This window comes from Athene cunicularia (assembly GCF_003259725.1).
Source record: "Athene cunicularia isolate RWA chromosome 17 unlocalized genomic scaffold, athCun1 chr17_part1, whole genome shotgun sequence".
NCBI classification, from domain to species: Eukaryota; Metazoa; Chordata; class Aves; order Strigiformes; family Strigidae; genus Athene; species Athene cunicularia.
This window is the reverse complement of record NW_020799122.1, coordinates 10,925,360-10,938,441: the sequence shown is the minus strand read 5'-3', so window position 1 is coordinate 10,938,441 and position 13,082 is coordinate 10,925,360. Positions and strand designations below refer to the sequence as shown.

The window sequence follows — 13,082 nt, the reverse complement described above, 5'->3', positions numbered from 1 at the left end:
TTAACGGGATGAGCTTCAACAGGGCCAAGTGCCAGGTCCTGCGCTTGGGCCACAACCCCCTGCATGGCTACAGGCTTGGGGAGGAGTGGCTGGAGCTGTCTGGAAGAAAAGGGTCAGGGGGTTCTAACTGACAAGCAGCTGACCATGAGCCAGCAGTGTGCCCGGGTGGCCAAGCAAGCCAATGGCATCCTGGCTTGTATCAGCAATAGTGTGACCAGCAGAAGGAGGGAGGTGACAGTCCCCCTGTGCTCTGCACTGGTGAGGCCACACCTTGAGCATTGTGTCCAGTTTGGGTCACCTCAGTAGGAGACAGATCTTGAGGTGCTGGAGCGAGTGCAGAGGAGGGCAACGAGGCTGGGAAGGGCCTGGAGAATAAACCCTGTGAGGAGAGATTGAAGGAGCTGGGACTGTTCAGTGTGAGGAAGAGAAGGCTGGGGGGAGACCTCATCACTCTCTACAGCTCCCTGAAAGGACATTGCAGAGAGGCTGGGGCTGGGCTCTTCTCACAGGGGATTGGCGATAGAACAAGAGGGAATGGCTTTAAACTGCAACAGGGGAGGGTCAGACTGGACATTAGGAAAACAATTTTCACAGAAAGAGTGGTCAGAGAGTGGAACAGGCTGCCCAGGGAGGGGGTGGGGGAGGCACCATCCCTGGGTGTGTTTAAGGGTTGTTTAGATGAGCTGTTGGGGGATGTGGGGTAGGGGAGAACTTTGTAGAGTCGGGCTGAGGGTTAGACTCAGTGATACTGAGGGTCTTTTCCAACCTGGATGATTCTGTGACTCTGTAATCCAGCCCAACCATGAACCTCACACCGACCATTCCCAACTCCACCAGATCCCTCAGCGCTGGGTCAACACAAAAATGCCCAAGCACAGCCTGGCGTGACACGGGGCATTGTTTGGTGGGGACAAGCTGGCAGTCCCCAGGCTCCCCGGTGACACTCCAGCGGTTGTGGTGTCCCCATACACAGCTGAGCACCTTTGGCCCTGGCACTGTGCAGGGCTGGGGTGGCCCCGGGGATGAAGGGCAGCCCGGTGCTGCCGTCACTCCGGGAAAATCCGGCACTTGTTTACGGGTAGGCAGCAGACCTTGCCCTGAGCTCCTGTCACTCATTACCAGCCCCCAGCACGGTGCAGGGCACCAAGGCCATGGCGGCACCGCTGCAGCAGAGGGGACGGGCCTTTGGCAGCATCGCTGGTGCTGGGCGGGACCCGGGGCAGCCGGCAGAACTGGGGGGGTCTTCCCAGCCAGACATGTGGGGCTTCCAGCGCGGTCCCCGAGTGCCCTGGGGGAGCAGGATGTGGCAGGGGGGTTTGGTCCCTGTGGGGCTGGGACCCGCCCCGCTCCCTGCAGCCTCACCGTGCTTCACCCCCTGCCAGGTCAGCATCTGACTCCATCCTGGGGACCACCAAGCACCTCCAGTGCCTGAACCCCGGTAGGATGAGGGGGTGGGGGGGGCCCTCCAAGCATCTTCCTGCCCTCATTCGGGCTCCCTTGCCAGGGCTCCCCTCACTGCACCCCACTCGCCAGCTGCTCCCATGTGACCCCCTGGCCGGGTCCCCAGCAAGTCCCTGGATGGCACCTGCCAGCTCCTATGTGGAGCAGCAGCTCAACACAAACACAGAGGCTGTGGAAAGGAAATGTCCCCAGGGCTGTCCCCAAAGGGCTCAGCCAGGGCCACACAGACTCGGCCTGGCTCTGCTGCTGTGGCACGTCCCCCAGGACTGCTGGTGGCCCACCACACTCTGCACCAGCCACCCGGCCACTTCCACAAGGCCACGTGTGTGTCCCGCACCTCAGTGGAGGGTCCGAGGTCTCCTGATGCCTGGAAGACCCTGGCAGTGAGCAACACCCTTGGAGAAGTCTGAGATCCTCAAATCTTTCCCCGTTTGATGTGGGGGAGGGGGAGGTGATGCCAGGACACTTGGGCACGTGGCGGCTCTGCCACGGCTCCGCAGCCCCTGGCTTTCGAGTGTCCTCCCCCTCCAGAAAGAAAAATGCCACAAACAACCACCAGCAGAAACCAGCTGCTTTTTAATAGCTTCTCCAGGGGGAAGGGCTGCGGTGGGACGGGGCTTATCTCTGCATTTTATACTTCAAGGTCAAGAGACAAAAGACAGACAGGGATCGTTACTTATTAATGACGATGGAGAACTGCCTGCACGCCCGTGCACGGAGGCAATGTGGAGTGGTGCCACGCACAGCCCCAGCCCACCCATTCACTGCTGGAGCTGCCTGTATGGTGGCAGCAAGGCTTTCTGCTCCCAACGCCTGTTTTTTGGATGAGGGATCCCACTGGGCCCCTCTGGCCAAAGTGAGTCCCTCGAGTCCTGGAGCCATTGCAGACTCTCCCCTACAACTGGAGTATGAATTGGGGGCTGGGGAGCTCCTCACTCTGCCCTGGCACCAGTACCTGTGGCTGCAGCTCCAGACACACGCAACATGGGGCAGAAGCCCCAGACCTTAGGCATGACCTAAGTGCAAGGCACTGTCAGCACCGCAGAGCATCCCACGGCCTGACTGAGTCCTCCCACAGGAGATTCACCCACCTTTGGGCAACAGTGCAGGAGCACGACGCTGCCCTGGCCACAGCGGGGGGCTGCAAGGTCACTGCAAGGTGACTGCGAAGATGGCACTAATTGTGTCCTCGCTGAGCAAGGGGCATTTCTGCAGGCAAATTTATGAGCCAAAGAGGAGGGGCCGCAGGTGCACCCAGTTCCATCACCCAGGGCTCTCATACAGGACAGAAGGAGTGGACACAGGTGAAGGAGGAGCCCAAGCAGAGGCTGAGAAGTCGGGGGTGGTGGAGGATGCTGCGACTCCTGGGTGCAGCCGGCAGCCTGCCCGGGGCCGTGCACAGGGAGGGCAGTGCTGGTCATGCTGTGTGAGTGTCTTAATAATGACACGGAGTAGAAGAGGGGCATCACCCCGGGAAGGGGCAGCCTCGCCGTCCTCCGCCCCGCCTAGCTGCTGTGGAAGATGCGGATGCGCTGTGCGATGTCCTTGCGGCACAGAGGGCAAGTGAGCAGCTGCTGGCAGCAGGTCTGGCAGCAGCAGACATGGCCACAGGGCAGGAAAATCATCTGGGTCTGCGGGAAGAGACAGAGGACACAGAGAGTGTTGCTGTCCTGTAACACTCATCCCAGCGCTGCCATACTCCAGCACAGGAGAAATCGGGGCTGGAGGAGATGGGGATCACCGGGGGGTGTCACAGTGCAGGAGGTAGAGCCCCACACCCCAGCCTTGGCGCAACGCAGAGCCGTGTGTGCACGGGGGTCTGGGCGCTGCAGAGAGCATGGCTGCGGGGGGCCTGAGGGAAGGACACGGCTCAGGGCTGAACCGAGCAGCCCCACGGATGCTTCCCACAGCTGCTCTGCAGACAGATGGGCACAGGAGCTCTGCAAGGAGCCCTGCCTGCCCTGCCCGCTCCCCGCTGCCGTGCCTCAGCCAGGCTGTGCTGGCGAGCATGAGGGATGAACATCCAGGCGTTGCCCAGGGCCCAGCTGGGGACACAGACATAGGGGGGTGCTGGCTGCTGCCCCTGCTACAGCCCCAGGCCTGCGCCGGGCTCTTACCTCCTGCTCCATGCAGACAACACACTCCGACTTCTTCTGGTCCCACTGCAGTGGCGGAGCCGTGGGGACCGCAGGGCTCAGGGGCTCCTCGAAGGGAGCGCTGGGTTCTGGGGCTGCGGGGACCTCGGCATCCACCGCCCTCAGCAGCTCTGCAACCACAAACAGGGGGTCTGAGCACCAGGAGAGCTGCCCACCCCCAACCCACCCGGCACATACTGGGGTGGCTGCAGGCAGGTTGGCCCTTGGCGCTCCCATAAATAAGAAAGTTGATAGGACCAGCTTGACAGCAAAGCCAGATCTCTGCCTTTCCTCCTCCACACCAGCCCCGCAAAGCTCTGCACCCAAAGGGAAGCATCTGGCCCTGCAGATCTCCCCGCTCAAGGCTCAGGTACCTGCTGCGAGTGTAAAAGGTATCAGAGACCAGGCAGAAAAGAAACAGTGGTACCTGGGATTGTCTTGGCCACAGCCAGGATCTCCTGAGCTTGCTTGAGGATGGCACGCTGCAGGCCAGCCTCCATCACGCCGATCTGCGGAGCAAGAGAAGGACTGTTAGCTGTCAGCCCTCAGAGGGGAAAGAAGACCTATGGCCCAAAGGGGCCACTGCAAACTCTTGGGCCTCGTGGCCAGACCCAGCCATGCCAAGGAAGCACCACCACCAGGCATCAAAGCCAGGTAAGGGAATTCCCCCAGTGCCATTTCTACTACAGAGAACATCTGAAGGATGTTGAGACAGAGACAAGCTACAGCTTGTGTATAGAGTTCTGGGAGAGTTGTTGCTCCCTGGGACAGGGCACAGAGCAGCACTGGCACCTCTCCTTGCTGGGGGGGACACACAAGAACACCAAGACCCTTCCTGCCAGACCCGCCATGGGCACAGCCACGAGCACAGCCCGGCTGGCAGCATGGGGGGGGGGGTGGTCAGTCAGTGTTGTCCTGCACCATGGATCTGCTGTCTCGTACCTTTTCCAGGTCACTGGCAGTCATGGTGCTGAGCGTTTTCAAGGATATTTGATGGTGTGCAAAGACTGGCACATACTGTTCAGCAGACAGCTCGATTAAAAGGTTCACCAGCTGCCGCTCCAAGCCCTCCTCCTGCAAAACACAAGGCAAACTCCCAGACTTCGTTCTCGATAAAAAAGCACGGAGACAGGCAGCAGCAAGGCTGGCAGCAAGGGCAGGCAGTGTGCTCATTCCTGCCCTCTGCCCTGCCTGAAGTGTTTTGTATCCCCAAAGCCACTAAAGCTCTAAAGCCCAACAGCAACCAGGGAGCTGTGGCCCTGGGTGTTTTATGAGCACAGTTCAAATCACTGTGTTTTAAGCAAGAATGAAACACAACCGTTTTGGCAGCCAATGTCTGCAACAGCACCTGCTTTGCACACTCAAACCGATGTGCAGCCCGGGCAGAGCTCAGACCATCCCTTCGTGGCCACCCCCCTGGGTATTTTAACAGCACAAAGTCCTGGCTCAATATAGTAGGACAGGAAGGGGCAGGAGTTGCTGCTGCATTCAGACAGATTTGCAGGACAATTTGGGGAACCAAGCAGAGCTGTTTGAGTGTTCAGCTGGACAAATCACCCTGCCTGGAAGGAGCTCAGAGTCCCCTGCTCCGGGGAAGCAGCCCCGCAGTGGGATGGCAGCTCCCGCTGGCAGAGAGCTGAGGTGTCAGCTCCTTACAGACCTGGGCAGCCCCGTAACCCCCAACGTACAGGAATGAGAGGGCTGCTGGGCAGCCCCCCTCAGAGCACGATGAGCCCAGGGTGTCCCCTGGCTTGTCAGCTTTTCAAGGGGTCAGTGCCCTGCTCCCTGACTTCACTGAACCTGTGGGTCCAGGCAAGGCTGCCTCTGCTCCCCCCGTGCTCTGCAGATCAGCCCACAACTACAGCGAAAGCATTAACTGCAGCAGACACCTGGAGTTTCAGGGAGAGGGGCTTCTGGTTCAGCAGGCGCTGGTACTGGATCAGCCAGTAGTTCTCCTGTTTGGTTTCGCTCTTTGCCTCCATTTCCAGCTGAAAAACAAACTCATTCATTCAACAGCCCAAGATAATATTGTAAGTGGTATTTAGGGCAGCCTGAGTTGGACATTCAGGAGGGGTAAGGGACAGCCTGGGCTGTGTGGGGCTGTGCCAGCTCAGAGCGCTGCCCTGGGCACAGCTAGGGGAGGACGGGCATTTCTGCCTGCTGCAGGCTGATCCCACTTTGATCCCCGTGTCCAGGCTAGGGTTGTGCATCCTTCCAGTCACTTTGCCCCAGACACTGCACCTGGTCTCCTGAAGCTCAGAAGAGTCTGGAGGTCTTCAGGATTACAAGGTCACACACAAGGACCTTGTGGAATTGTGCTCTCCCCTCCCTCCAACTCCCTTTCCCGACGGGAGATAAATTGATGATGATGACGGTTGCTCACACTACACCAGGGAGTGGTGCTAACTCTGCCCCTGAGAGCTCACACTAGCACTTCTTGAAGTTAAATTAGTGTCTGGATCTGGGCACAACCCCTCAGAAGCCTCCTCTGCTCTCCTTTATCCCCGTGCTGTCCCAGGGACTCTCTCCCTGCAGCCAGCCTATGCGCTTCCTCATCTACAGCTCCTAACCAGGGGCCTTCATTACCAGTATCTGTCGCAGTTCTTCTTCCCTTTGCTTCTTTTCTTTGAGCAGCTGCTGCAGCAGGTAGCCGAGTGCTTGGCGTTGCTCTGTGATCACCCCCTGCAATAGAAGGACTCTGGCACCCACATCTCTGTACTGTATCGCTGCAAGCAATCACCCTGCTCTGATTTCCAGTGAAGCACTTACCATTCCCACACCAGTCCCAGCAGATGTGGGAGCTCTGTGCTCCACAGGCCCTCAGCCCGGCTGAGCAGACAGCCTGAATCCTCTCCTAGCAGCTGGCATGGCAGACCCAAGCTGCACCCATTTGTTTCGGTCCTGCACTGACCATTACCCAGCGGTGCCAACCCGCAGCACACCCCGCACAGCCCCAGACCACGCTAGCCTTCAGAGAACCCTTCAGAGGGGTTCTTCACCACTCCCTCTGAAGTTGTCAATGGCATTACAAGTGTCCGTGGTTCCCCTCCTTCACTGAGAAAGACCACCTGAAACTAGGTCTAGAAGTCTGCAGGGACGCAGGACAGGTAAGGTAGCACCTCCCCATGCCTTTGGGGAGCTTGCTTTGACCAGGGTCTCACACCAAGCACTGACAGGTGCCAGGGCAAGGTAAGTCATCGCTGCAGCCACATCACTGCAGCCACACCACTGGGAAATGAAAAGTTCATCACCTCGGGAACCTCGGACTGTGTGGCATCTCTGCATGGCTCAGTCCCAGTTAGCTCACACCTGCTGGGAGGAGCACTGAGCAGAGGCCAGCAGTCATCAGCCACAAGGATTTCAGATGTCCGTGGGCAAAGGGACAAGGACTCTGTTAGAAGGCTGACCTTCCTACAGGAGAAGTGTGGGGAGACCTTCATTGATCAGCATCGGGACCCTACACAGGGACAGGGTCCTCTGTTTAAGCAGAAGAGAGGAACGTCTGCCTCTCACAGCCAAGACCAGTAGCTGATGGGAGATGCTTTGCCCTGACGGAGGCAGGAAAGCTTTGCTGCGTCAGGACCCCCACAGAGGTGAGAGAACAACTAACGACACATGGGAGCTGCTCCAGAGGAGAAACCCAGGCATCTTCGGCCAACCTTGGGATGAGCTGCGGCCACCCCACCGATATTGCTCTCCCAGAGTCACCTTGCAAGCGACCTGCACAAACACCTCCCCTTCTCAGAGTGCTTTTGGTTCTTCCCACTTTCCGAAGATTTATCAAGTTCATTACTAAAGCACCTGTTTATGGGGGGATGAAGCAACCGTCTGATGCGTGGGAGGTATCTAGCATGACAGCAGAAAAGCTTCTGCCAAAGCCCTTTTTGGGTGCAGCAGGGCCCCTTTGGCTGTCCAACGGCCAGCGGGTACGCAGAGAAGTTTATGCCTCATTTCTCAGCACCCAGTGCTGAAGCTGCAGACACGGTGTGCTGTTTGCTGGGCTGCAGATGGGTACTGGGGCAGAGGCTCCTTTTCTGCACTCCCCTGGAGCTCCTGCGCTCACCTCACAGGAACCACTCCAGTCCAGTGGCATCTGAACCACACCTGTCTGGGGCTCCTTCGTCTTCCCTGCATGACCTTTGGGGGGTCCCTCACCATCAGGCCTCCAACACTGCAGCATTATACAGAGGAGCTGCATGAGTTAAGGTAGCACAACCCAAATCTTACACTCCAAGGTGTCCAGCACAGGGCTCAGAGGCAATCCTGTCTTAAGTCAGCACATCCCAACCTGCTGTGTGCACTACTCTGGAAAAGTATATGGTGTTTGCTACTGATTTCAGGCTGACTAAACAGGTGACCTAACCTGGCAAAAAGTGCACACAAGAAAACAACTGATGCAAAGGCATAATAACAAAATCTAAAGCCAAGCTGCTTAAGCCAAACTTGATATTCCTCCATGTGTGACTGCTGATGAAGTCACTCCATCGAATGGTGGGATGGTGGGCAGAGCAGCCTGGGAGACAAGGCTTAGACATGAAGGGGGAGAACTGACAGCCATCACTGGCAGGTATTTAAAAACAAAACACAACACAACAATGTAAGAAGACATGCAAGGCATGGCAGGCAGGTGTTTCTGGATCGCAAAATCCTTCCCCAGCAAACCTGGAAGTGCCCATTGCTGTCAGGGCCGACTCGTTTGTCTCTCCCCTAAAAATGCATTGAGATGTTTAGGAGCAGCAGCCATGCTCCCACGTTACCAGGACAAAGAGGGTTTTGTGGTATCCTGTGGGTAAGTACCTTTCTGACTAAGCATAAAACCATCTGGAAACTGCAAGGAGCAAAAGAAGCAAGTGGAGCATTTGCGATCCCAGAGCAGAGAGAGGGTGGTGGGGCAGCCCCAGAGCCCTACATACCTGCAGCGTCTCTGTGTCCAGTTCTTGCCTCTTTAACTCCAGCTGTGTCAACTGCAATAACTCTGTTTCTATTAATTTAATCTAAACAGAAGATGAAACATTTTTTACTGACATTTGAAATTACTTTAATTTATGCTCTTTTAAAATGAGGTCTAACTGCTGCCCTGGGAGGGACAGCACTGCAAAGCTGCCCAGAAGTCTGGGGAATCTACTAATGCCCTTCTTGTGACGCATGCTCTTTAGGTCACTTTTTGTCTCTTGCCTGAGGAGCTGTGTCCCCCACTCTCTAATTGTCTCTTTGCTCTGAACACCCTCTGTTGAAGTCTAGAAGCACACTGCAGTCAGTTCCTTCAGACAAACCTTTTTTGCAGCCACTCCAGAAGGCAGCAACTGATTGTCAAAGTCCTCCTAGCATCACCACTCAAACTGCAGATTAACTGAGGCAGGGTCCTGGTTTCTAGATGCTCCAGAAAATCCCATAATGATATGTGCTCTTTCAGGTGGGGCAACTGAGACACAGAGAGGTGAAGTGAGCTGCCCAGGATCCCACAGCAAAGCCAAGATGAGAGCCCAGCTCACCAATCTGCCAGGCCATCTACCATCCCCAGGCCACGCTGCTTCATGTGTGCCACTGACCACGAACTGCCGCTGCCACCGGGGCTCTGCAGCAGGCAGCACCCACGGCTCCAGCCCCTTCACTGCCTGTGCAAGATGCTGGATCTCGGTAGTAAAAGGTCCAGCCATGGTATGAAGGAACAAACTCTCTTTGTTTACAGAGCAAGTGCGAGCAAACTGCAGGGCTCTTGTTGATGAACTCAAGCAATGGAGAGTTGTTAGACTCATCTCCTGGACTGTCGGTGCACAGTCCATAGGCTTCTAGCACAACGCAGAGGTTGGTCACTGAGTGACTCAATATATCCAAGCTCTTAAGCTTATCCACCAACTCCTGACCCCAGACTTTTCTGCTAGAGTCAGATCAGGAGAGGGAAGATTCTGGCCCACTGTGTCAGAAACCAGCCACCTATCTTCACACATCGACCACCGCTACTTTCTCCACCAGCTCTTGCTCTTCTCCCCACCTATCACATTGCACCTTCTGCAGAATGGAGCTCAGAAAGGCAGGCTAAGAATGGGAAAGAAAAGGTGAATTTATGGCTCGAGGTGCAGTTCTGATGTGCTGGATGGAGATGCAGTGGATTCATGTGGAAACAGCAGCCCTGCTAAGTAAACAACCTGAAGGAAATCATAGCTGCAACTGCAGATCACCCCGACAGAGCCAACGCAGGTCTGTCCTCTAGTGACCACTCTCCAGCACTTCACCCCCACTAGTGCTGGGATGAGTGAAGCAATGGCAATCCCACTGCTCCCCCCAACTTAAAACCTGCATTGACACTCCCTCCTATGGAGCTGGGAGACTGCAGTTTAACCAGCACTGCCCAACGCTTTGTTACAGAGCTCTTAGCAATACAGGAGCTCTTCATTCCCTCCAGACCCTGCTCTATGCTCACAGAGCTTTGATCTTCCTCAGAAGTGTCTCATCGAATGGCAGTATGAGCTCAGTAGCTGGCTGCTCTTTTTCTCTGTTGCTGACTCACCTGGTTCCTGATCTGCCTGTGCATAAGATCCTTCTTCACTTGGAGAGCTTCAAAGGCAGCCTTCTGCATCTCAATCTAAGGGACAGGAAAAGTTCTGCTTAGTGAGGCTGTTGATGCAGCTGCAAATGGGCTAAGAAACCCTGTTACCTTGCAGTGACTCAAGCACCTGAACAGTGCTGACTGTTGGCAAGTGTGCTGATGACACTGTGACTTAGATCCCACAGTCCCAAAAGGTGAAACCCACTTCACAGACAGACACAGAAGCTATATTCATGTTCTTCAAACACACACTTTGAATGCTCTGTATGACCCCAGCACTCAGCTCCAGCAGCACTGAGCACCCAGGCTGTGCAATAGGGCAGAGCTGCCCAACACTGCTAAAAAATGAGCTGCAGAGATCTCAGATTCTAAAGGAGGTATTCAAAAGGAGCAGAGGCTTTCAAAATGCTTCTTGTAGGCAGCTTGCCATAAGTCACCCAGGAAACCTGCCAAAAAGACAGGACTTCTATCCCAAAATCATATTAATCATCAGACCAGTTTTGCTTTGGTTTGTGCTGCTGCCTTTTCTGAAAATTTGCTGTCTAGTTAAAAAACAATTAATTTTTTCTTTCAACCACCCAAGGCAGTTTGTTAGAATACCAGAGATTCTCAAAGTTTAGCATGCAGTGTTAAATAAAGTAACTTGCATGCAGCCCAGCCCTGCCACCATTGCTTCTGTGATCCACTCTCAACCCTGCTTTCACTTGCAGTTGCTTTCCCTTGATCCCCCCCACAAGCAGTTTGCTCCCTTGCCTACCTGCTGCAAGATCTGACTAACAGCTTTGTTCTGATCCAGCTGTTGCCAAGCCAGGATTTGCTGGAACTTCTGGTCCATCTCAGCTAGGCTGCAAGAAGATGGAATTGCCACAGAGTTACTGCTGTGTCTGAGAGTCTGGACACAAAAAAGACCTCATGGCCCTGTACAGCTCCCTGACAGGAGGGTGCAGAGAACTGGGGATGAGTCTCTTGAACCAAGTAATAAGTGATAGAACAAGAAGGAATGGCCTCAAGCTGCGCCAGGGAAGGTTTAGACTAGATATTAGGAAGTATTTCCTTGCAAAAGGGGCTGTTGGGCATTGGAATGGGCTGCCCAGGGCAGGGGGGGAATCCCCATCCCTGGAGGGGTTGAAGAGTCGGGCTGACCCAGCGCTGAGGGATCTGGGGGAGCTGGGAACAGTCAGGGTAAGGTTCATGGTGGGACTGGAGGAGCTTCAAGGTCTTTTCCAACCTAGACGATTCTGTGATTCTGTGAAAAGGAAAACCAGACAACAGGGAATCCAGGAATGGAGAAACGTATTATATTGCCTGCATATACTGTTTGCACTTGCAGGCAGGACAGTGTCTGCCCACTGTCCTCTGTTGGGCAGGTCACAGGCACCAAGGTTGTTTCTGTTCAGTGCCAGATTAAAAGGTGAGAAATTGGACATGTCTGTACCTACAGGAATGCAACAAGTCCTATGTATATACAAACAGCATCCTTGACACCACCCTGGGAGGTGAGGAAATGAGTTCTGTGCTGGAGTCAGACACTGAACTGGCTAACAAAACAGAAAGAAGACCAGTCTAATTTCATCCTCCATATTTAGGAGAATGCATAAAGTAAAATAAAGAGTGTAAAAAAGTGATAGTTCTTCCCACATGGTTAACACGCATATTCTTGTGGTTAGAAGGTAGTTCATTTAATCAAGTGTGACTGTTTCTTTAAATTGCACTGTTACCTGCTCTTACACAGCTATCCTGCTGCATTCCAGCGGCTGCAGGAGTTGTGTATATGGGAGTTACACCGGGGACTTTACAATAGTGCCACCAGCCCCAGACACCTCCCGCTGTACCTGGAGCAGGCCTGGTTGACAAGGTCTTGCCGACGAGACTCGTAGGTCATTTGGATGAGCTTGTTCTTGTAGCTCTCAGCCAGCATTTGTTGCATGGCAGCTAGGAGACAGAAATACTGTCAGTCAGTGTCAGAAGCGGGTGTCTAGAACAGGCGATCATCTACCACTGCTGCTACATCACTTGAAACTAACAGTGCTTTCTCTCATTTCCAACCTGTCCTTGCTTTTTCCACTTCATTCATTTCAGAGCAGACTCATTCAGCTGCAAGAATTACAGCTATTTATTGGGAAAGTAGCTGAGCAAACTCCACTCTGCCTGTGCTTGGATTGCTCCAGCACTCAGAGCCCAGCCACCTCCTACAGACCCTCAGATGGGCTGCAGCTCTGTTCATCCTGCTGCGAGTAACCCATCCTTGGGGTGACAACACAGACTCCATTTCCCTTGTAAGCTCAGCAGATATGTCCATGGTCATCATGATTAGAAGAGGCTCCCTAGCACTATTCCACACAGCTCCTGCCTCAGGAACCTGACCAGTTACAGTTACCTCTGCAATATGAAGCACTTCGTGTGTTTACATCCAGTCTCACAAACTCCTTGTGTGATGCTGTAGCTACACAGGGAGCAGAGCTTGCACCCCAAGGAGAACCGGCAGTGAGCTGAAGCAGTGGATTTTCACAGGCTGGAGTGATGGGCTAAGGCCAACTGGAGGAGTTTCATTAAGGCCAAATGCTGGGTTCTACACCTTGGTCAGAACCCCCAGCAGCGCTACAGGCTTGGGGAGGAGTGTCTGGAGAGCTGCCAGTCAGAGAGGGACCTGGGGGGGTTGATCAACAGCTGGCTGAACATGAGCCAGCAGTGTGCCTGGGTGGCCAAGAAGGCCAATGGCATCCTGGCTTGTGTCAGCACTAGCGTGGCCAGCAGGGATAGGGAAGGGATCTCACCTCTATACTGGTGAGGCCGCCCTTCGATGAGTAGGTTCAGTTTTGGGCCCCTCACCCCAAAAAGGCCATTGAATGACTCAAGCGTGGCCAGAGAAGGGCAACGGAGCTGGGGCAGGGTCTGGAGCACAGGTCTGCTGGGGAGTGGCTGGGGGAACTGGGGGGGTT

General features: G+C 54.8%; 1 protein-coding gene across 4 annotated transcripts in view; it reads right to left on the bottom strand.

The window, feature by feature from the left end:
- Window positions 1-2,754: 2,754 nt before the first annotated feature.
- Window positions 2,755-13,082, bottom strand: part of LRSAM1 (leucine rich repeat and sterile alpha motif containing 1) — a 30,013-nt gene continuing 19,685 nt past the window's right edge. For 3 of the 4 annotated variants that reach the window (XM_026860143.1, XM_026860144.1, XM_026860145.1), the window contains exons 16-25: window positions 11,976-12,075; window positions 10,901-10,988; window positions 10,105-10,179; window positions 8,510-8,590; window positions 6,183-6,278; window positions 5,486-5,584; window positions 4,539-4,670; window positions 4,024-4,105; window positions 3,579-3,727; window positions 2,755-3,092 (exon numbers count right to left, since the gene is read on the bottom strand). In XM_026860143.1, the coding sequence (XP_026715944.1) occupies window positions 2,967-3,092; window positions 3,579-3,727; window positions 4,024-4,105; window positions 4,539-4,670; window positions 5,486-5,584; window positions 6,183-6,278; window positions 8,510-8,590; window positions 10,105-10,179; window positions 10,901-10,988; window positions 11,976-12,075 (1,028 nt within the window). In that variant the 3' untranslated portion in view covers window positions 2,755-2,966. The remainder of the gene's footprint in view (window positions 3,093-3,578; window positions 3,728-4,023; window positions 4,106-4,538; window positions 4,671-5,485; window positions 5,585-6,182; window positions 6,279-8,509; window positions 8,591-10,104; window positions 10,180-10,900; window positions 10,989-11,975; window positions 12,076-13,082) is intronic. The other variant, XM_026860146.1, reaches the window with a different exon arrangement.